Source organism: Colossoma macropomum, unplaced genomic scaffold (genome assembly GCF_904425465.1).
Source record: "Colossoma macropomum unplaced genomic scaffold, Colossoma_macropomum, whole genome shotgun sequence".
Lineage (NCBI taxonomy): Eukaryota > Metazoa > Chordata > Actinopteri > Characiformes > Serrasalmidae > Colossoma > Colossoma macropomum.
In genome coordinates, this window is record NW_023494787.1 from 4155344 (window position 1) to 4180657 (window position 25314).

Sequence of the window (25314 nt, forward strand, 5' to 3'; positions counted from 1 at the left end):
TAAGTATTAAAAAAAAAAACAAAACAAAAAACGTTTGGTGACTGCGTTCCCCTTTAATTTTCTGAAACTCTCTTAGCAGTGATGCCGCAATAGCTCAGTGTTGGTGCACTCGCCCTTGCATCACGAGGTGGCGAGTTTGCGTCTCGCTCGGTGTGACCTTACTCTTTTTTTTTTTTCTTCACAGTCTTGGATCCCACAACCCATAATGTTATGGTGTCTGAACTAGGGAACCGCCAGTTCGATCCCCACTCGGGGTAACCAGCGGTCACACTGCCTAAAATCTGTCAAAGTTTTGCTGTGTAGCTTAAAGCCAGTTGTAGGGTAGCTAAGCCTGATAGTAGCATTGAAGCTTGACTTCAGTGTCTGTACCTTAGTGCCTGTTTATATCACTGTATAAGTTCTAATGGTTTCAGTATAAGAAAAGGTAAACCTTAATGACCAAACAACCAAAGTAAACCAGAATTTTTGATTGTGCAAAATAGTAAAACCGAAACTGCACAACATGTAGATATACATATGCTAATATTCCTTCCTAAGACCAACCCCACAGGCCCACCAATAACAGTGAATGAATAAATATTGTGTTATGTCTGAATTTCTACTGGGCAGAAGTTGGTTTCTTATTCATCGGCTTTCTGTTCTAATTTCCTGTTCCACCTTAAATGGAGCAGCAGTTACATTCTGGTAGTTGTACAGGTGCCTCAGTGTAACTGCTACACCATTTAAGGTGGAACGGGAAATTCAAATAAGAAGCCAAGTTCAGCTTCATCGAATTTCTCAGGTCAAATCGTCTCTTACGTATGTCCTGTATGCCCACCCCCCTCCACCCTGACTGCCAGACACTGAAAATTCTTATAGTCCTTCATTCTTCAGTACCAACTGCTCCTCGGCCTGTTTTGCAGACAAAACCCGAGAACCCAGCGTCATCTGATGCAGTTGATCAGGCGGCTCCTCGGGCGGTACGACAGGAAACGAAAGCACTCCGGTCACCTTGTTAGGCTAGTGCTAACGCTAAAAAGATCTGGGACTGAATTCATGAAAGCGAAAGAAAATCTTCTGAAATGTGTGTTTTTCTTCACTTTATTCTTAAGAAAAAAATTATGAGAAATGTCATTCTTTAAATAACTTCTTAAGAATAATTTAATTTTCTTCATTGTTTTCTTGAGAGTAATTCTAAGAACAAGTGGTATTCTTGAAAATATTATGTTTTTAAATGTTTTCTTAACCGTACGACAGACTCACACTGTCTCAGGCTGTAAAAGTTGAGAAGGTGAGCATCTAAATTTATCACAGACGCTGCCTCGGTGTAGACAGCAGGAGGTGATCGAGGGTCTGCTGCGTTTTTCATTTTCATTTGAAATATGCCTAAAACATCTCTGGCTCAGGCTCATTTTGTGTGGTTTGCACTGTTTGTACATCACGCTATTTGTGCTTATTTGTTGCAAAACCGATATAACGCTTATTCAGCTTTTAACCTGTGCACTCCTGTTTGTAAGTAACAGTATGTAATACAGTGTCAAACCACATAAACAAGTTTATTAGAGATTACAATTCACTGCTTTTGCAGTTTGTCTGATGCTAATATATGCTTTACTTTACTTGTTAGCTCTTAGCTTTAGCCTCGTAGCTCCAGCGCAAAACTAAAGAAGCAAACTTGAGACACCAAACATGTCTGGCACGATCGTCTACACTCCGAGTAAAGAGCAAAACTGGGTAAATTTGATTACTGTCAAACCTTTCCTTTAGGTGTCTTCTGCTAGCTTGATAACCAGCTGATTAGCTACGATTTAGCCATGATTTAGCTAAATCAGCTGTTATTATGAGGGAAAATGCTACACTCTGCAGTGCTGTGGCTCTCTGTGACTTAAGCCTGATACCCTGGCATAGTATGCATTAGTTTTTCCTAATTACTATATGTTAATATGCAATCCCAAGAAACCCTGCTGTAGTATTTTCTTTTGTGCTGTAAAGGGCCACTTTGAGGCCTTTAGGAGTCAAGCTAAAGGTGTGACCCACTTTAGCAAAGACAAAGAGGGGGAAAAATGGAATAACGAGGCCTAGCTCTGGATTTCTGACGCTGCTATGCTTATCTGAACAGGTGGAACCCTTTAATTGGCCTCAGTGAGCTGGTTAGTAATGTTCTGCAGCCTCAAGCAAAGTCACCCACTGAAGAGGACCCCAAGTCGTAAGTACAGCAGAGGAGATGCTTGCCTCAAACTCACTGTAGTTGCCCCGTAGCCCCCTAGAAGATGGACCACCCAGGAGCAGTGTGTGATGTGGCAGCCTGGTTTGACTCAGGCCTTGTGGACTTCTGCACTTTATTAAGCCGTGAAGGCAGCTTTGGAGTAACTGAGGGCCCAATGTATTAACCCACCTGCACAGTTTCAGAACCAGGCACGTTCCGCACTGTGGCTCTGTGAAGTATGAGCCAAAAGGCACAGTTAATGGGTCACGTGAATGGAAAAAGAAGAATGTGGTTCTGTCCTTCATGCACAAAATGCCAGAGAATTGCATTGAAAATGGGTGGAGCTACTTAATTTACTGGAATTTTCTGTGCATTTTAAAAGCAGAATGTGTCCCAAAAGGCGTGTCACAGAAAGATTTCCTTTAACGTGGGCAGACGCAGCGGCTAGAGGAGTCTTGAACATGTTTAAGCGTTCAGTGGACGTTTGTGCAGCTCAAAACCTGCCTCACTCCAGCCACAGTATGGGCTCACAGTCCAGTTTATTGTGTTGTAAATTCTCTTTTCTTAGCTGGAGTAGAATTACACCAATGGAGAATGTTTTAGTGAGAAAGAACTTCATCTCTTCATTACTCAACTTTCACTTTCTTTACTATCCAGAGTTTGTTGACAGCTTCAATGTTTCCCTGCTCCTTTTAAAGGACCGGTTTGGCGGAAAAAAGTCAGATTTAAGTGACCCTTATTAGTCCCACAACAGGGAAATTTCACTAAATATCATTACTGATATTTATAGAGATCATCAAACAAATTAATTCACTCTACGTGTTGCTCGAATTTGAAAAGGAGTCGTCTGAATGCGCACGTGGACTTTTAGTTACACTCAAAAGCGTAGTATCATTTTAAACAGCATAATTCTTAATCCCAAAATTCTGACTTAAAGACTGTCACCACTTAATCACTTGTGTAGCTACCATTAGGGGGTGCTGCAGCTTCCTTAGTGTCCCCCTTTTCCATGGCGTTAGTCATCAGACAGTCTCAGGCCTCCAGAATAAAAATTAGCTTTAGGAGCCCCTGATTCCTGAAAGAAAAAAATCAGGTGCCAATAGTTAAAATCAGTCTGCCAAATAATCCATCCATCCATCCATCATCTAAACCGCTTATCCTTCTGGGTCGCGGTCTGCCAAATAATAATATGCAAAAAATAAGGCTCTTCAAAGCACCTCAGGTCAGATCTGTGACTCACGTATCTCTGCCTTCCACTGTGCCTGATTCTTGTCATGCATGTTATCAGACGTCTTCGACACATCCAGTCCGCTTTTCTCATTCACAAGATTTGGGAGGCGAATTCGGTGAAAGGTAGTTCTTCACGTGTTGAATTTAATTTTAAGCTCTTTGAATTCTCTCTGTTTTTTCACATGCAAGTTTCCTTACGAGCACTCTGCGATAATAAAATTGCATTTTTATGCGTTTATGTTTGTTTTTTTTCAGTCTCTTTTATTGGATTGATTTGCTCCTGTTAAGAAATCCATTTTTGAAGCTATAACTTCGCTTTTTAACAGGATTTGCAATATAGAGTGCGAATACATGCACTGAACAGTCCGATCATAATCAGATTTCTGCAGTTATCCGATTATTCAAATGGTCATGTAAACACCAGACTCCGATCTAGAAATCTGATTAAGAGGCTGGATTTTAGCTCAGTAACCAGATTTCTCAGTGCATGTAAACTCTTACTCTGATTTCTATCGCACACACTATGGGGCAGTGAGCACACTTGCCCAGAGCAGTGGGCAGCTCTATCCACAGCATCCGGCGAGCAGTTGGGGGTTAGGTGCCTTGCTCAAGGACACTTCAGTCACGTACTGTTGGCTCAGGGAATCGAACTGCCAACCTTCCAGTCATAAGGCTGGTTCCCTAACCTCCAGCCCACGACTACCCCCCAAGTTACATAATTGTCCATAATTGTCCACTGTGGCGAAACGTTGACATTGACCTTAAATTACCAGCGAGCGGTTTCGGCCAAAAATGTCAGTCACATTATAATTAAAATTCTTGTAGGTCATCAGTGGCTTATTATTTTAGCTCTTTCATTTTTAACAGGAAACAATCTATTATTCAAATGGTCATGTAAACACCAGACTCCGATCTAGAAATCTGATTAAGAAATCTGATAAAGAGGCTGGATTTTAGCTCAGTAATCAGATTTCTCAGTGCATGTAAACTCTTACTCTGATTTCTATCGGATTTCTCAGTCTGCGCATGCGCGAGATCAGACAGCGGATGTTGCGAAACGCAGCAAAACACTGCGCTGAAACTAAACACGAAATAAAGGATTTAAATATTCTTCATCTTCTGGGTGATAAATGATCATATTTTCAGGTAAAGCAGCGCGATGTTTAAAAAAAGTTGCGGCATGAAGTTTGAGTTTTACGTTACGTTTACGTCTCGTCTTCTTCTGTGAGTTTATTGGCTGGTTGCAAAGCAGAAATCTGATTATTGTCTGACTCATGTAGACCTGGAGTTTCCACATTATCTGATTACTCAAGTGCATGTAAATGTGTTGATCGGATTAGTGACAAAATCTAATTTTCTGCAGTTATCAGATTACTGAGTGCATGTAAACGCACTCCTAATCTGCTTTATGCTATCAGACCTGAGCCATGCAAATTCCTGAAGCCAAGAAGTTCTGAAACGTCTTTCTGAGGTTGTTCTTTTGCATGAAGTGCTTGAAGTGGACGGTTGGTGAAGCACATCTTCGTGTGCGTCTTTCACTACATCACTTGTCCTGAGTCAGACTGGGGTTGGGCAGATGACCTCTTGAGGTCTGACAGAGACGTAGATTGTGCGAAAAAATCTGATATTTTTCGCTTCGCCATTTTCTACACACCAGGCGTTCATCTCATCTGCTTTGTTTGTCACATTTTACTACACTGGTTGAAATCCTGCAAGCATGAAGGCGTTTTTTAATAGGCGGACTGATCCAGGTGACGCTATAGCCTATTGGTTACATTTTAAGATGAAAAATGATAAAAGAAAATGCAAAAAAAAAAAATAAATACAGGAAAATCATAATAAATAGTTACCCATGAAAAATAATAATAATCCATAGTTGCTGCCTGTCACCACTGGCAAGTTATTAACTTTATTTCTTGCAAATTAATAATTGTGGTCATAATTAAGACCATTTTAGTCGCAGTCTGGAGCCCTGAGTCTGGAGTGCTTTGTCACTGAAAGTTTGGCAGTAGAGGGCCGTTTGACTGACATGCAAAATAATCAATCACAGATTGTTGTTGGCTAAATGTGGGACATATTCTTTAGTTTTAGCACTGGAGCTATGAGGCCAATGTCACTGGATTAATAATGTTTGTGGATTTGTGAATTTAATCAGCAGTTTCCATCGGAGCACTTAGTAGCTGGGTCATTCTACAGAAACGTCCACTTTTCTATCTCTCCATAGGAGTCACTGGTGTTACTGATCCTCATTGGTGTTACACATAATAAAGGAAACACCAGAGACATTTTAATGAATAAGGCATTTTACAAAATGGCTGCTACAGAACATCAAACCACATGTCAATCATGGAACATCCACTAAAATATGTAATTTAATCTATTTTTATTCTATTTTTTCACATTTACCTCAGAATAAAGTGGGTCACACCAGTGACTTCAGCTAAAAGCTTCATATGAAATCATGAGCTGAATGAGAAAATCTCTGATAACTGAAAGACTCAGTGGACTCACCATGTGCTTTTCTTCATAGATCCTCAGAAAACAGGTAAAAGGAAGTCAAGTGATGTCATCAGTGTGACTTTATTTCAAAATAAGAGATTTTTTGTCACGCAGTAACACCAGTGACACGACTCCTGGGGACAACAATTCATTATATATTTTATCATTTTTTTTGGCCTTTGTTGTCTTTGTCATTTAATGTATATATTCCGTAGTCATGCATAGATTATTGTAGTTAAAATTGCAGAAATATGTGCTTTTTTTTCTTCAAAATATGGCCTCAGCCTTCACACATGACTGAGGACGAGCTCTTCTGTGGTGCTTGGAATTCTAGATAACTGATTTAAAAACCAATATTGCTACATTGATGGACCAAGAAGGTTTAATTGTTAAAATAACCTATTGTTTTATTTGAAAATGTAAAATTGTAACACTAACAAGTTTTGCAAGTGTACAATATCTGTAAATGCTAGGGACACAAAAACGGACGATTCTGAATGACCCAGCTATTCAATGAGATGCATGTTCAAAATTGGCTGAATCGCATTTATAGATCATGCCGTTCCTCCCCCTGTGAACTGGGCTTGAACGATGACCCTGAGATCTCACCGTAACGTCCTGCTGCACGGCTCTGGTGCGGACGCTTTCGATTCCTGCGGCTCCGAGCTGAACTTAACGATCCTCGGTGCATGTAATGTTTCGCGAAGTCACATATTTCACTGCATGTGACTTAAAAACAGTGAACGAATGCCCGGCGGATCAATGCAGATGTGATGAGTGCGCACTTCTTCGAGATGGATATTGATTGAGAGTCTCAGGCTTGAGGCTCGAGCTTAATAAAAGCTCATGTTAGCCGGTAGATTTGGTGACCACAGCTGGTCCGGTCTATAATGAGCTTAATTAGTGACAGATGTCTGATGGTTAAAGCGATAGTTTGGACCAAATATGGCATTTTCACAGCTTTCCTCTTACCCCAACTGAAGATTTCTTGTTTTCTCACAGCAGCTACGAAGCTAATGTTGCTAACAGGTAATAGAATCCTATTCCCCACCATTTAGCATGGTGTCCAAATCATCACACTCGCGTGTGTGTGTGGAGGTGTTCAGTATCACTAACAGACTTGATTATGTGGTTTCTGACACTGTATGATTCACTGCTATGCAGGACCAGATTTGCCAAATTGAAAAATAAATAAAAATTTTAAAATAAATGGCTCAGTAAATTAATCAATAAATAAAAAAAAACCTTAATAAAGTATATATTGCTTATTGTGGTTGTAATTATACACATTTTCTTTTTCTGCAGTTATATATTTCTCAATTTATGTATTTCTGTATTATTTATTTTGTTTTATTAATGCCATTTTTATATATTTTTTTCCATATTTATATTCTAACAGTTGTTCGCTTTATTCATTGATTTATGTATTCGTTTATTTTTTTTTTATCAATTCATTCATTTTTTTCCATTAATTCATTTATTTATTTCTGTATTTCTTCATTCATATGATAATGAGGGGGCGTGTTTTTCACGTTCAGGCTTAGCAATCAAGACCAGGAGGAGAAGAGCTGATTAAACTGTTCTTTCACTCCATAAAGAGCTGCAACATCACGAACAGACAGACCTGCCGATAAATAACTTTCACTGGCTTCCACAGGCCGTGTGAGGAGGGCGTCCGAATGCCTGAGTGATCTGAATTTTGAACCACCTCCTCCAGAGTTCTGAACACTACGGGTCGACCTCTGAATCAGCAGAGGCAGCTAAATGGACCAAACTGACCCCACAGCCTCCAACAGAAGAGTCAATAATCCAGACATGCATTTTCAGCCAGACCAGCCGAGACTCTCAGATCTCTGACTGTCTGCTGCTGTAAGAAGCCGTTACTGTACTGTCTGGTCCTTAGTTACCGCTGAGAGAGCAAGACATGAACAATCAATCTACAGAATCTGACATCCATCAACCAATAGGAATATTAACATTAACTGACAGCCCCTTTATTAGCATAAGGACAAGGAAATACAGAAATAAATAAATAGAGAAATAAATAAATATAGAAATTAATAGCTATGGAAATAAATGAATAGAAAAACAGAAGAAATGTTAATAAAGAAACATAAATAACAAAAAAAAATAAATACAAAAATTAGTGAGAAGGGGAAGTGACTAAATAGACATATGTAAATGCAGGCATATTAATTTATATAAGATTTTATTTATTAATATATTAATTGTTAGGTATATTTATTTATTTTTAGATTTAACATCATTATTCTTTGCAGTTCTACTTCATATATTCATTTACTAAGACATTTTATTTATTTTTCATTTTGGCAAATCTGGTCCTTCATACACCGTTACCTATAAACATGGACCAAAGTGTGTTAGCATTGCTAAAAACAATAGCAGTAGAATTTTGTTTGTACTTCAGTCCATGTTTACAGATAACAGGGAGTCATACAGTGTCAGAAACCTCATAATCAAGACTATTAGAGATACTGAACTCAGACATGCAGTTAGCACCATGCTAATTATAGGGGGTTTAATCTAATGGATTACTTGTTAGCTACATTAGCCTCGTAGCTCCAGTGCAAAAATAAAGAAGCAAACATCAGACACCAAACATGACTTAGCTGATTGACTAAGGGAGGAAACTGTGTACATTTTTGCTAAACTATCACTTTAAATCCTTCATATCAAGTGTGATAAACGAGGAATCATCACTAAAAGGCAGCTGTAGTAATGAGTACTGATTAAACTTACACATTTAAACTTAATGATCTATAAATTCCAGCTGTATCTAGGGTCATTATGAACCCTGATTGATTAGAGTTATAGAAATTATTGCTGCTAACGATGCTGGCGTAGCTGTATAAAACGCCAGAGCATACAGAAAACGCTGTCACATAGACTGAAAATGCTTTGTTAGCTGTAACTAAACGTGCACGCTAAAAATGAACTGGGATAAAAGGAGAAGGGTTAATTAACCTGGGTTAATTTTGCTGATGATAGTTCATATATTACATTTATGCCACTGCAAAGCTTCAGAGCTGCTGCTTGAATCAACTCGGCAGATATTGATCCGACTCTATTGCACCTGTTTTATCTGTTTAACACTTTGTACCAATTTGACATATAAGGCAACTTGTTAAAGTCACGGGATACCGATTTATTAGTGATATCAGGATTCAAGACGTTTCCAGCAAGAAAGAAACCCTAAAATTATGGAACACTGAGTGCATTTACACACACTTAATCCGATCATAATCAGGTTTCTGCAGTTATCTGATTACTCAGATGGTCATGTAAACAGCACACTCTGATTTTTTAGATCAGGGTAAGGTCTGGAAATCCGTTTTAGAAATCAGATAAAGAGGCTGGATTTTAGCTCAGTAATCAGATTTCTCAGTGCTCTAAACTCTTACTCTGATTTCTTTCAGATTTCTCAGTCTGAGCATGTGCGAAAACAGACAGCGGTACCGGAAATAAGCGAGCGGCGTCGCTGCGAGATGCAGTAAAACACTTTTGGAGCGACACTGAAACCAAATACACGTTTGACGAAGTGAAGGATTTAAATTTTCTTCATCTTCTAGATGATGTATGTTCACGTTTTCAGCTGAAGTCGTGTGATGTTTTAAAAACAAAACAAAAAAAAAAGCTGCGACATGAAGTTTGAGTTTTATGTTATGTTTATGTCACGTCTTATTCTGTCGGTTTATTAGCTGGTTGTAAAGCAGAAATCTGATTACTGCCTGACTGATGTAGACCCGGAGTTTCCCCATTATCTGATTACTCAAGTACATGTAAACGTGTTGATCAGATTACTGACAAAATCTGATTTTCTGCAGTTATCAGATTATTAAGTGCATGTAAACACACTAAATGACTGAAATTCAGAGAATGTAATGAGCTTGGCTTTAAAAAGAGCTGAAGAGATGAATATGTGAATATGTGCATGTGTGCAGGGTCCGTCCCAGAGGAAAGAGATATCCTAAATGAGATCTCCTCTTGGTCTCAGGTTCCTCTCCTAGACACAGTTAAGTCCAGTTTGAAATCAGAGTGAGGCTGAAGTTGTTTTCTCCTGTTTCTGAAATTTGTCTCCTGAGGAATAAAACTCAGATTTTCTCACTTTGATCTAAATGTTGTCACACAGTGTCTGACTCGTCTCAGCCCAGTCTCACCTGAACAATATCCCCATAAGAAAAGTGTGAGATCTCATCGTTTTCTTATACAGCCCTGTTCTAGATCACAGAATGTGGTGTAGATGGTTCTATACGGAACCTTTTTGAAAAGGGTTCTATATAGCACCAAAAAAGGTTTCTTTTATTGTGACAAGCTTGACTTCGTAGCAATAGCAGAACATTTTTGGTGCTTTAAAAAACCATTTTCAAAAAGATTCTATATAGAACTGTGTACAATACATTCTCCGTCAATCTGAATAACCCTTTCATGGTGCAAAGAACCATTTTCTTTATTAAAGAACCCTTGAAGGACCTTTTTTAAGAGTGTAGCTTTTGCTTAAAGGACTTATATCTTGGTAAAACAAAGTTTGCTTTACTCTTTTGAAATAAAAGAGTTTTTGTGATGTCACGGAAAACAACCGATTAGAAATATGTGGCTATTCAGGCTACAGCATTTAGCCCTGCCCACTCAAAGTTATATGTTTTTCAGCCCGGACTGTTTTTTGAATGAGGCCCAGCCAATCAGAACAGAGCTCATTTGCATTTAATTTTAAGGGATAAGGAGAGGTTGGAAAATGGTCACATAAAAATTCATTATACATGTTTTTGGTTAAAAAAAAGGCACACAAACATTGTAAGTGGACCTCCAGGAAAAAGGTAAATATAAAAAAAATGTAGGATCTGGGCCCTTTATAATTCATGAACAACATTTCTGACCACGTGATCTAAATGGTTGAGAAGCTTCTACCTGTGTTGTTAAATCTGACCATACCTGCGTCATTCTACTGGTTGCTAAGCAACAACAATGGTCGCTGTACTGGAACTACTTTCTTTGGCGGAAGGAATGGCCAATATTAAAAACACAAACAAAGAGAAGAAAAACAAGGCTCTCTTTTGCCCAAGCCGTGAATTAATGCTTTTCTTACTACACAGGAATTCAACAACAATAAGTGACCCATGTGTTGATGGGCATTCAGGTGACCGACAGACTTTTTATCTTCAACAAATAAGTGCCTTTTTTTGTTCCGTTGTTCACTACATTGTTTGGTACCATAGAGCACCTTCATTGGCTTCTCTTTGATCCATTACAAACATCATCATCGTCATCTTAAACTGCTTAATCCAGATGGGGTCGCGGTAGCAGTTGGGAGAGCAGAGAATCCCAGTCGACCGTGTCCCCCACAAGTCTCAGCCTAGGGGACCCCAAGCCGCTCCCAGGCCAACTTGGAGATATAATCCCTCCAGCAGGGTCCTAGGACGACCCCGGGGTCTCATCCGAGTAGGCTGTGCCTGGTACACCCCCACTGGGAGGCGTCCAGGGGGCATCCTGACCACCTCAACTGGCACCTCTCAAACTGGAGGAGTAGCCGCTCTACTCTGAGCTCCTCCCGGGTGGCCGAGCTCCTCACTCTGTCTAGTGCCGCTTGTATCTGCGAACTCATACTTGTGGCCATTACCCACAGCTCATGACCACAGGTGAGGGTGGGATGTAGACCGACCGGTAAACAGAGAGCTTTGCCTTCTGGCTCAGCTCCCTCTTCACCACTACAGTCCGGTACAGTGACCGCATTACTGCTACCAACTGTCCCAGCCTGCGGCCGATCTCACTATCCCTCTGCCCATCACTCATGAACCACAACAAACATTGTTTACTATTCAAAACCACACATTTGAGGCTTTACTTGTGTTTTTTAATTTTCAGAACTGTTATATAATAGGTGGCATGTGATCCACAGCACGAGCTGAAGGTGATAACAGTCAGTTGTTGAAGTGTGTCAATAATTCTTAATCTGGACTGATTATTCTGTTTATCTGTTGTATTATTATATCCTGTTTAGTCTTATTTCTTACATGTTTTATTCTCGTACCTTAATTTCTGTCTAGATATGCTGAACATACTTCATGTCATTGTGCTCATGTTGTTTTGTCCGAGCTGGAACGTGTAAAAAGAGAACAGTGTGTGATTCCGGCTCTTTCCTCTGTGCAGGAAGCTGCACCAGCAGTTTGAGATGTATAAGGACCAGGTGAAGAAGATCGGGGAGGAGGCTCAGAAGGCTCAGGAGCCGAAGGGCGACTCCCCCACCTGCGGAATCTGCCACAAAACCAAGTTTGCCGACGGCTGCGGCCATGTGTGTTCTTATTGCCAAACCAAGTTCTGCGCGCGCTGCGGAGGACGCGTCTCTCTGAGATCCAACAAGGTACGCAGACTGCGTCTGACAGCGTAGCTACACGTGCTCTTTAAACTGACTTTCAACAGGTGAATTTGCCATGAGCTGTTTTGCACCCCCTCAACACCAGTTTAAAATTTCAGTTTTAAAATTGTAAGCACAGGGTTTCTAATAAAGTGGCCAGTGAGTGGAAGCACAAGGCAGGTGTTTCTAATAAAGTGGCCAGTGAGTGGAAGCACAAGGGAGGTGTTTCTAATAAAATGGCCAATTAATGGAAGCACAAGGCAGGTGTTTCTAATAAAGTGGCCAGTGAGTGGAAGCACAAGATGGGTGTTTCTAATAAAGTGGCCAGTGAGTGGGAGCACAAGATGGGTGTTTCTAATAAAGTGGCCAGTGAGTGGAAGCTCAAGATGGGTGTTTCTAATAAAGTGGCCAGTGAGTGGGAGCACAAGATGGGTGTTTCTAATAAAGTGGCCAGTGAGTGGAAGCACAAGGTAGGTGTTTCCAATAAAGTGGCCAGTGAGTAGAAGCACAGGGTAGGTGTTTCTAATAAAGTGGCCTGTGAGTGGAAGCACAAGGTAGGTGTTTCCAATAAAGTGGCCAGTGGGTGGAAGAGCAGGGTGAGTGTTTCTAATAAAGTGGCCAGAGAGTGGAAGCAAAGGGTAGGTGTTTCCAATAAAGTGGCCAGTGAGTGGAAGAGCAGGGTGAGTGTTTCTAATAAAGTGGCCAGTGAGTGGAAGCAAAGGGTAGGTGTTTCTAATAAAGTGGCCAGTGAGTTGAAGCACAGGGTATGTTCATTCTCAAAAGTATTGCAACTGTGGTTTGAGCTGCAGGTTTGCTTTTCACTAAATCAGACCAGCACTTGAGGCTTAAATGCTAAATGTAGTGTGTCAGACTGCCAGTTCACATGCTCTGTGTTTTTAGATTAAATTTCACCACTTAAAACTTGACAACGTGGAAAACAACTAAAATCGCGGCTGTTGTGATTTGAAAATTGCACTCTTTCAGATTGAAATTTAGATATAAATATGTTATTTGTTCAGACCCAATCTTAATTCTATAGATCTATAGTATTACTCTTTTTCAGTCTGAAAAAAATTCTAGTCGTGTAGGACTGAGTCCACTAGGGGGCAGCATATGTCTATACGGGCCACAACAGAACTTGCTTATACCCGATTTCTCTCTCTCTCTCTCTCTCTCTCTCTCTCTGTCTCTCTCTCTCTCTCTCTCTCTCTCTCTCTCTCTCTATCTGTCTGTCTGACTCTTTTGTGCACTTTCCTTCATTCTGTTCCACCTTCTTGTTTCTACACTGTCCATTTTATCGGCTCCACTGACCATATAGTTTCACTTTGTAGTTCTACAGTTACAGACTGTAGTCCATCTGTTTCTGTGATACTTTGTTAGCCCCCTTTTACCCTGTTCTTCAGTGGTCAGGACCCCCATGGACCCTCACAGAGCAGGTACTATTTGGGTGGTGGATCATTCTCAGCACTGCAGTAACACTGACGTGGTGGTGGTGTGTTAGTGTGTGTTGCGCTGGTCTGAGTGGATCAGACACAGCAGTGCTACTGGAGTTTTTAAACACCTCAGTGTCACTGCTGGACTGAGAATAGTCCACCAACCAAAAATATCCAGCCAACAGCGTCCTGTGGGCAGCGTCCTGTGACCACTGATGAAGGACTAGAGGATGACCAACACAAACTGTGCAGCAGCAGATGAGCTATCGTCTCTGACTTCACATCTACAGAGTGGACTGACAAGGTAGGAGTGTCTAATAGAGTGGACAGTGAGTGGACATAGTGTTTAAAAACTCGTACCAGCACAACACACACTAACACACCACCACCACATCAGTGTTACTGCAGTGCTGAGAATGTGAGGGTCCATGGGGGTCCTGACCACTGAAGAACAGGGTAAAAGGGGGCTAACAAAGTATCAGAGAAACAGATGGACTACAGTCTGTAACTGTAGAACTACAAAGTGCACCTATATAGTAAGTGGAGCTGATAAAATGGACAATGAGTGGATACTTATTGGTTCCGATGGTTATGATGCTGGACTGTGTTATTTTCACTGGTGTTGCTGGTTCAGATGATGTACAGATGAATGTTGGTGAATTCTTAAATCATCATCTGCTGTTCTTCTCAGTCCTGGTGCTTGTTGTTATGGGAGGCAAATCCGGTTTAGTCCGAAGAATGATGCCGTTCTGACTCTGAGGTCTGAGGATGTCCTAAAATGTACCCCGTATCCCCGCCTAAGGCTAATTAACATATATTTGCATGTTGGTCAATTTGAAAACGAAAAAGCAAAGTGGGGAATGAAAAGTAAATCTCCAGCAGGTGGCGCCGATGTTCGTTTGCATTTGCCTGCTTATTCTGACACTTAATGCCGAAAACTGAGTCACAGACTATCACTTTGCTGTTGATTTATCCATTTTGCATTTTCATTTTCGTTTTGTCAGATATGCAGCCGATTGCTATAAAAAAGAAATACGAATGTAAACATTGCATTTAGACTTTAGTTTTGACACATATTCTGCATTTCATGAAGAAAAGCCGAAGTGAAGCTTGGATTTTCTTTTCTCTGTTAGCTTTTCCATTTTAGATTTGGCCATGAAAATCCAGAATAGCGACTAAAATGAAATGACAAATAACTGTTTTATATTTATTTTTATTTTTGTCACAAATGGCTCCTGCTTATATGAAAAATTAAACCGCAAATGTAGGTATTTCATTTCATTTTCAATTTTGGCAGGATATTTGCACAGATGTTTGGAAAAAGAAATGGCAAAAACAGGTTTTTATTTAAATTTTACTGTTTTAATTTTCATTTCTTTTTGGGCCGGATTTGCCTCCCATATACTGTCGTCTGTTTGCTCACTTCAGCAGTGACTCCAATCGCACAGATTTCAGATTGATGCTAATTTGCTCTCTCGGCCGTGTCCTCTTCCCAGCCGATGTGGAAAATAGCATTACTGTTGGTCAATTGTTAATCAGCGACTAATCTGCTATTCACAGCTCCTGAATATTGCAGCGTGTGCATAATGCATTGTGTTTAGCAGGGATTCAAGAGAGGATGGGCTGAGCACGCTACGGTTACCATACAGCACATATACCACACAGGGCAGAAGTGTTTGGACGGAGACTGATGTCGTGTTTTATATGGCACCTCTTTACGTGACTCATTAACTTTTCCCCTTTAAAAGTCTGGAGTTGTTGTTGTTTTGCTGTTCCAATTTAATTCCATGGTGATTTACAATTACATTTTGTTCTGCAGTGATAGATTCTAGTCTTCTTTCTGCGAAAACAAGACAATAAATAGCTTTTCATCAAATTTATATCATAATAAAATATCTCCTACTTACAAACACTGATGCAGTAGGGATTGAAAGTTTTGAATCTGCACTTTCCACACAATTTCTCCGCTTGTTTCAATGAGCAACGAGTCAGAAAATAACTCAAATAAAACTACAGCACGATTTGATGAGAACTGCCTGTCCTGGGTGTATTTTAAAGGTATTTGTATTGATATTGGGTGAATCATATAGACATAATAGTTAAGCTGCAGCTCTTACAGTGTTATCACTCTGCTAGCCTTGAAGTGCATACTTTAATAAACGAATAATATTTTTCAAAGGGGAATTTCTACATTAATAATTGGTGAAGATGTAAACAGAGTGGTTCAGAGTGGTTTGGTGTGAAACGCTCCATTCTAGAGAAACTTGCCGAGTCAGAATTGTTCACAGTGGTGGTGATAGGAACCAGACGTCCACCTCTAAAAGCTCCCTCACAGAAAGTTACTACATGAAATGGTTATGAATTCACTGACTGACATCTGAGACAGTGGAGCCTCCCATTCTTAATTTCTTCTCCAAACCCACTTACGCAGTTTTGACGAAGATTCTGACTCACCAGTGTTTTATTATGAGGGATTTGTTCTTAGGTAAAAACTGAATCTACGCACACTCAAGAGCACAAAGGTGAGAACAGTTCTGGCTTTAAGAACACGTCATGAATCTGACGTAGACTTTTTCTTAGGATCTTTCTCAAGAACACATTTAAGAACAAACTTAGGAAGATGCTGGAGAACGAGGCCCAATGTTTTACGATAGATTTAAGAGAAGGTTTTGGCTTTAAAAGAAGCAAACTATTAAACTCAGAAGACACTGGTGGTTTTGGATAGTAAATAAAATGGCCGCATTTGTGTTGTGTGACCAGTTTCGAATGCAGATTTCCTCATCATGTTTAGATCACGCATTAGCCCTTTGTTTTTAAACCAAAAGTTATTTTTTTAATAAATATTTTTATGCATATTTAAAATGATCATTCAGATCATTCAGTTACACCTGCAAAAGAAGATTATATTCCCTCCTTATGTTCTTTTATAGCAAGGGTGTCCAGTATTATCCACAAATGGCCGGTATGGCTGCAGGTTTTCATTCCAAACCTGATTCTACTTTATAAATCAGTTGCTCAGCCTTCAAACTGATCAGGTGACCTCCAGCTTTGATGGACTGAAAGCCTGCAGCCACGCCGGCCCCTTGCAGATACGCCTGGACACCCTTGTTTTAAATCTTAGCGTTACTTGTGCAGGACGTGGGGAAAGCCTTTGATTTTCTGACCCATCTCATGATTTGCAGGACTCTAAATGTGTATCTGAGTCATTCTTTTGGGCTGTTGGTGTGAATTTGGGATAAAAGACTAAATTCCAGTCTTATGTGAAGCACCCAACACACCCCACCCTCCCTCTGTGCGCTGGTCAGTGTGTGTGTGTGTGTGTGTGTGAATGATAGTGACACCGGCTCGGTGTGTTTAGTGTCATGTGGACGGCTCTGAGGGTCAGATCGGGTTGCCCCCGCAAGTGCCGGGTGACCAGATTCTTTTACAGTCCAGCCTTGATGACGTCATGGAGCCGCTGCCCTTTACCACACACACACACACACACACACACACACACACACACACACACACACACACACACACACACACACACAGGTGAATATCTGAGCTGTCTGAATGGGAGGAGAGCAGATGATGCCTTTCATAAACCTGCACTGAGCTTTTATTCTTTCCTTTTTGATCAGTTGAACAAATCGTTCTTGTGTCAGAATCGTCATCTGAAAGACTGCGATGTTCAACAGCTGACATTTCAGTTACATCCCACGTTATTCAAGCTCGTCTCGACAAGTTTTAAGTTTTAAATTTCACCCAGGGGTGTAAAGAGAACTGAAAATCCCTACTCAAGTACAAGTACTGTTACTATAGTGATAATTTACTCAAGTACAAGTAAAAGTACAAAATAAAATTACTCAAGTAAGAGTAAATAAGTACATACATCATCTAAACCGCTTATCCTTCTGGGTCGCCGGAGCCTATCCCAGCTGTCATTGGGCGGAAGGCAGGATACACCCTGGACAGGTTGCCAGTCCATCGCAGGGCAGACAGACATACACAGTCACACACACTCACACCTAGGGGCAATTTAGCATGTCCAATCAGCCTGACTGCATGTCTTTGGACTGTGGGAGGAAACCGGAGTACCCGGAGGAAACCCACGCAGACACGGGGAGAACAGGCAAACTCCACACAGAAATGACCCTGGTCACCCGGCCGGGAATCGAACCCAGGCCCTTCTTGCTGTGAGGCAACAGCGCTACCCACTGCGCCACCGTGCCACCCAGTAAATAAGTAGTTTGTTGAAAAAGTACTTAAGTACCGAGTTACTTAGTTACTTTTTCGTATTTCCGCTTCACAACCTGAACATATTTCTGAGCTACTCGGCTACATCATTAGAAATAATCTGCACAGAAAAACACTAAAGCTGAGGTTCTGAGAGCTGAGACTGATCACAGTTCGCTCTGCTCCAGCAGGTTTGTGTTTGGCCGCTGATAATAACGCTGTTTTCTTTAGTTCGTGTGAAAATGAACTCAGATGACCGTTTGGACGTGGCCTGTTCCTCGTGTGTGCTGGTTCAGTTCTCCTCTGTCCTCCTCCACTAAACTGGACCTCTCTGTAGTGTTTTTCCTGTTGGAGCTGCTGAATCTTTAAATTTAACCGTGCTTCGCTCTTACTGGTTTTTGAGCTGATACGCCAATAATTTATTTTTTACTCTGTAACGCTATGAAAATTATAGTAGCAAAGTAAAAGCATTTCATTCAAAATGAACTCAAGAGTAAAAGTACTGTGATTTAATTCTACTCCAGAAAGTACTGTACTCAATTACTGTAAGGAGAGTAAATGTAACTCATTACACAAGTTTAGCACCTTCACCTCCACATACCTGCCAGACTCCCACTCCTCACTCACTCCCACAAGCTCACACACACAAGCTAATGTTGCTAACAGTGAATGGAAGCCAGTTACCACCATTTAGCATGATGTCAGCTGAATATTGCGCTCACACACACAAGCTAATGTTGCTAACAGTGAATGGAAGCTAGTTACCACCATTTAGCATGATGTCAGCTGAATATTGCGCTCACACACACAAGCTAATGTTGCTAACAGTGAATGGAAGCTAGTTACCACCATTTAGCGTGATGTCAGCTGAATATTGCACTCACACGCATGCTAATGTTGCTAACAGTGAATGGACGCTAGTTACCACCATTTAGCATGATGTCAGCTAAATATTGCGCTCACACACACAAGCTAATGTTGCTAACAGTGAATGGAATGTAGTTACCACCGTTTAGCATGATGTCAGATGAGTATTGCGCTCACACACACAAGCTAATGTTGCTAACAGTGAATGGAAGCTAGTTACCACCGTTTAGCATGATGTCAGATGAGTATTGCGCTCACACACACAAGCTAATGTTGCTAACAATGAATGGAAGCTAGTTACCACCATTTAGCATGATGTCAGCTGAATATTGCGCTCACACACACAAGCTAATGTTGCTAACAGTGAATGGAAGCTGGTTACCACCAGTTAGCATGATGTCAGCTGAATATTGCGCTCACACACACAAGCTAATGTTGCTAACAGTGAATGGAAGCCAGTTACCACCATTTAGCATGATGTCAGCTGAATATTGCGCTCACACACACAAGCTAATGTTGCTAACAGTGAATGGAAGCTAGTTACCACCATTTAGCATGATGTCAGCTGAATATTGCGCTCACACACACAAGCTAATGTTGCTAACAATGAATGGAAGCTAGTTACCACCAGTTAGCATGATGTCAGCTGAGTATTGCGCTCACACACACACAAGCTAATGTTGCTAACAATGAATGGAAGCTAGTTACCACCATTTAGCATGATGTCAGCTGAGTATTGCGCTCACACACACACAAGCTAATGTTGCTAACAGTGAATGGAAGCTAGTTACCACCATTTAGCATGATGTCAGCTGAATATTGCGCTCACACACACAAGCTAATGTTGCTAACAATGAATGGGAGCTAGTTACCACCATTTAGCATGATGTCAGCTGAATTTTGCGCTCACACACACAAGCTAATGTTGCTAACAATGAATGGAAGCTAGTTACCACCAGTTAACATGATGTCAGCTGAATATTGCGCTCACGCACACAAGCTAATGTTGCTAACAATGAATGGAAGCTAGTTACCACCAGTTAGCATAATGTCAGCTGAGTATTGCGCTCACACACACACAAGCTAATGTTGCTAACAATGAATGGAAGCTAGTTACCACCATTTAGCATGATGTCAGCTGAATATTGCGCTCACACACACAAGCTAATGTTGCTAACAGTGAATGGACGCTAGTTACCACCATTTAGCGTGATGTCAGCTGAATATTGCACTCACGCATGCTAATGTTGCTAACAGTGAATGGACGCTAGTTACCACCATTTAGCATGATGTCAGCTGAATATTGCGCTCACACACACAAGCTAATGTTGCTAACAATGAATGGAAGCTAGTTACCACCAGTTAGCATGATGTCAGCTGAGTATTGCGCTCACACACACACAAGCTAATGTTGCTAACAATGAATGGAAGCTAGTTACCACCAGTTAGCATGATGTCAGCTGAGTATTGCGCTCACACACACACAAGCTAATGTTGCTAACAGTGAATGGAAGCTAGTTACCACCATTTAGCATGATGTCAGCTGAATATTGCGCTCACACACACAAGCTAATGTTGCTAACAATGAATGGGAGCTAGTTACCACCATTTAGCATGATGTCAGCTGAATTTTGCGCTCACGCACACAAGCTAATGTTGCTAACAATGAATGGAAGCTAGTTACCACCAGTTAGCATGATGTCAGCTGAATATTGCGCTCACGCACACAAGCTAATGTTGCTAACAATGAATGGAAGCTAGTTACCACCATTTAGCATGATGTCAGCTGAATATTGCGCTCACGCACACAAGCTAATGTTGCTAACAATGAATGGAAGCTAGTTACCACCATTTAGCATGATGTCAGCTGAATATTGCGCTCACGCACACAAGCTAATGTTGCTAACAATGAATGGAAGCTAGTTACCACCATTTAGCATGATGTCAGCTGAATATTGCGCTCACGCACACAAGCTAATGTTGCTAACAGTGAATGGAAGCTAGTTACCACCATTTAGCATGATGTCAGCTGAATATTGCGCTCACACACACAAGCAAATGTTGCTAACAATGAATGGGAGCTAGTTACCACCATTTAGCATGATGTCAGCTGAATATTGCGCTCACACACACAAGCTAATGTTGCTAACAATGAATGGAAGCTAGTTACCACCATTTAGCATGATGTCAGCTGAATATTGCGCTCACACACACAAGCTAATGTTGCTAACAATGAATGGGAGCTAGTTACCACCATTTAGCATGATGTCAGCTGAATATTGCGCTCACGCACACAAGCTAATGTTGCTAACAATGAATGGAAGCTAGTTACCACCAGTTAGCATGATGTCAGCTGAATATTGCGCTCACACACACACAAGCTAATGTTGCTAACAGTGAATGGAAGCTAGTTACCACCATTTAGCATGATGTCAGCTGAATATTGCGCTCACACACACAAGCTAATGTTGCTAACAATGAATGGGAGCTAGTTACCACCATTTAGCATGATGTCAGCTGAATTTTGCGCTCACGCACACAAGCTAATGTTGCTAACAATGAATGGAAGCTAGTTACCACCAGTTAGCATGATGTCAGCTGAATATTGCGCTCACGCACACAAGCTAATGTTGCTAACAATGAATGGAAGCTAGTTACCACCATTTAGCATGATGTCAACTGAATATTGCGCTCACGCACACAAGCTAATGTTGCTAACAGTGAATGGAAGCTAGTTACCACCATTTAACATGATGTCAGCTGAATTTTGCGCTCACACACACAAGCTAATGTTGCTAACAATGAATGGAAGCTAGTTACCACCAGTTAGCATGATGTCAGCTGAATATTGCGCTCACGCACACAAGCTAATGTTGCTAACAATGAATGGAAGCTAGTTACCACCATTTAGCATGATGTCAGCTGAATATTGCGCTCACGCACACAAGCTAATGTTGCTAACAGTGAATGGAAGCTAGTTACCACCATTTAGCATGATGTCAGCTGAGTATTGCGCTCACACACACAAGCTAATGTTGCTAACAATGAATGGGAGCTAGTTACCACCATTTAGCATGATGTCAGCTGAATATTGCGCTCACACACACAAGCTAATGTTGCTAACAATGAATGGATCTAGTTACCACCATTTAGCATGATGTCAGCTGAATATTGCGCTCACACACACACACACACACACAAGCTAATGTTGCTAACAATGAATGGGAGCTAGTTACCACCAGTTAGCATGATGTCAGCTGAATATTGCGCTCACACACACACAAGCTAATGTTGCTAACAATGAATGGGAGCTAGTTACCACCATTTAGCATGATGTCAGCTGAATATTGCACTCACACACACAAGCTAATGTTGCTAACAGTGAATGGAAGCTAGTTACCACCATTTAGCATGATGTCAGCTGAATATTGCGCTCACACACACACAAGCTAATGTTGCTAACAATGAATGGAAGCTAGTTACCACCATTTAGCATGATGTCAGCTGAATATTGCGCTCACGCACACAAGCTAATGTTGCTAACAATGAATGGAAGCTAGTTACCACCATTTAGCATGATGTCAACTGAATATTGCGCTCACACACACACAAGCTAATGTTGCTAACAGTGAATGGAAGCTAGTTACCACCATTTAGCATGATGTCAGCTGAGTATTGCACTCACACACACAAGCTAATGTTGCTAACAATGAATGGGAGCTAGTTACCACCATTTAGCATGATGTCAGCTGAATATTGCGCTCACACACACAAGCTAATGTTGCTAACAATGAATGGAAGCTAGTTACCACCATTTAGCATGACGTCAGCTGAATATTGCGCTCACACACACACACACACACAAGCTAATGTTGCTAACAATGAATGGAAGCTAGTTACCACCATTTAGCATGATGTCAGCTGAATATTGCGCTCACGCACACAAGCTAATGTTGCTAACAATGAATGGAAGCTAGTTACCACCATTTAGCATGATGTCAACTGAATATTGCGCTCACACACACAAGCTAATGTTGCTAACAATGAATGGGAGCTAGTTACCACCATTTAGCATGATGTCAGCTGAATATTGCGCTCACACACACAAGCTAATGTTGCTAACAGTGAATGGAAGCTAGTTACCACCATTTAGCATGATGTCAGCTGAGTATTGCACTCACACACACAAGCTAATGTTGCTAACAATGAATGGGAGCTAGTTACCACCATTTAGCATGATGTCAGCTGAATATTGCGCTCACACACACAAGCTAATGTTGCTAACAATGAATGGAAGCTAGTTACCACCATTTAGCATGACGTCAGCTGAATATTGCGCTCACACACACACACAAGCTAATGTTGCTAACAATGAATGGAAGCTAGTTACCACCATTTAGCATGATGTCAGCTGAATATTGCGCTCACGCACACAAGCTAATGTTGCTAACAATGAATGGAAGCTAGTTACCACCATTTAGCATGATGTCAACTGAATATTGCGCTCACACACACAAGCTAATGTTGCTAACAGTGAATGGAAGCTAGTTACCACCATTTAGCATGATGTCAGCTGAGTATTGCACTCACACACACAAGCTAATGTTGCTAACAATGAATGGGAGCTAGTTACCACCATTTAGCATGATGTCAGCTGAATATTGCGCTCACACACACAAGCTAATGTTGCTAACAATGAATGGAAGCTAGTTACCACCATTTAGCATGACGTCAGCTGAATATTGCGCTCACACACACACACACAAGCTAATGTTGCTAACAGTGAATGGAAGCTAGTTACCACCAGTTAGCATGATGTTAGCTGAATATTGCGCTCACACACACAAGCTAATGTTGCTAACAATGAATGGGAGCTAGTTACCACCATTTAGCATGATGTCAGCTGAATATTGCGCTCACACACACAAGCTAATGTTGCTAACAGTGAATGGAAGCTAGTTACCACCATTTAGCATGACGTCAGCTGAATATTGCGCTCACACACACAAGCTAATGTTGCTAACAGTGAATGGAAGCTGGTTACCACCAGTTAGCATGATGTCAGCTGAATATTGCGCTCACACACACAAGCTAATGTTGCTAACAGTGAATGGAAGCTAGTTACCACCATTTAGCATGACGTCAGCTGAATATTGCGCTCACACACACAAGCTAATGTTGCTAACAGTGAATGGAAGCTGGTTACCACCAGTTAGCATGATGTCATGTGGATATTGCTTTTATATTTTTATATTTTACTTTCATTCATTGAAAACCACATTAGCATTTTGACTGAACCATTTTGTTTACAATAACTCTGATGTTGTAGTGACTTAATTAAATGTATTCAATTTAGCTTCTTGATAAATCATTAGTGATTTTTCATGATGACCATTTTTAAATTCTCTATTTATATTTACTTATCTAATAAAATAATAATAATAATAATATACACCAATCAGGCATAACATTCTCCACCTCCTTGTCCATTTTATCAGCTCCACTTACTATATAGGTGCACTGTGTAGTTCTACAGTTACAGACTGTAGTCCATCTGTTTCTCTGATACTTTGTTAGCCCCCTTTTACCCTGTTCTTCAGTGGTCAGGACCCCCATGGACCCTCACAGAGCAGGTACTATTTGGGTGGTGGATCATTCTCAGCACTGCAGTAACACTGATGTGGTGGTGGTGTGTTAGTGTGTGTTGTGCTGGTCGGAGTGGATCAGACACAGCAGTGCTGCTGGAGTTTTTAAACACCTCAGAGTCACTGCTGGACTGAGAATAGTCCACCAACCAAAAATATCCATCCAACAGCGTCCTGTGGGCAGCGTCCTGTGACCACTGATGAAGGACTAGAGGATGACCAACACAAACTGTGCAGCAGCAGATGAGCTATCGTCTCTGACTTCACATCTACAGAGTGGACCAACAAGGAAATAGAGTGGACAGTGAGTGGACACAGTGTTTAAAAACTCCAGCAGCACTGCTGTGTCTGATCCACTCAGACCAGCGCAACACACACTAACACACCACCACCACGTCAGTGTTACTGCAGTGCTGAGAATGATCCACCACCCAAATAGTACCTGAGGGTCCATGGGGGTCCTGACCACTGAAGAACAGGGTAAAAGGGGGCTAACAAAGTATCAGAGAAACAGATGGACTACAGTCTGTAACTGTAGAACTACAAAGTGCACCTATGTAGTAAGTGGAGCTGATAAAATGGACAATGAGCGTAGAAACAAGGAGGTGGTCGTAATGTTATGCCTGATTGGTGTATACTTATTGGGCAAATTCCATGTTTTTGTTGGTTTTCTAGGTGTGAATAAGTTAACACGTCCTCTACAGTGAACACACTTCTGCACATTTGAATATACAGTTACTGTTTATTTACTGAATTTAACACATTGGACAAACACAACCGTAAAATGACCTGTATTCAGACTTTGGCCTATGGCCGTACATATAAAGTCGTTTATCTAAACTCGTTTCTCTTAGTAAAGTAGAA

General features: G+C 40.9%; 1 protein-coding gene across 1 annotated transcript in view; it reads left to right on the forward strand.

Moving 5' to 3' along the window:
• Positions 1 to 25314, forward strand: part of LOC118804841 (regulating synaptic membrane exocytosis protein 2-like) — a 94716-nt gene that overhangs the window by 18348 nt on the left and 51054 nt on the right. Inside the window, exon 2 of the mRNA XM_036565464.1 lies at positions 12080 to 12290. Coding sequence (XP_036421357.1) covers positions 12080 to 12290 — 211 coding nt within the window. The remainder of the gene's footprint in view (positions 1 to 12079; positions 12291 to 25314) is intronic.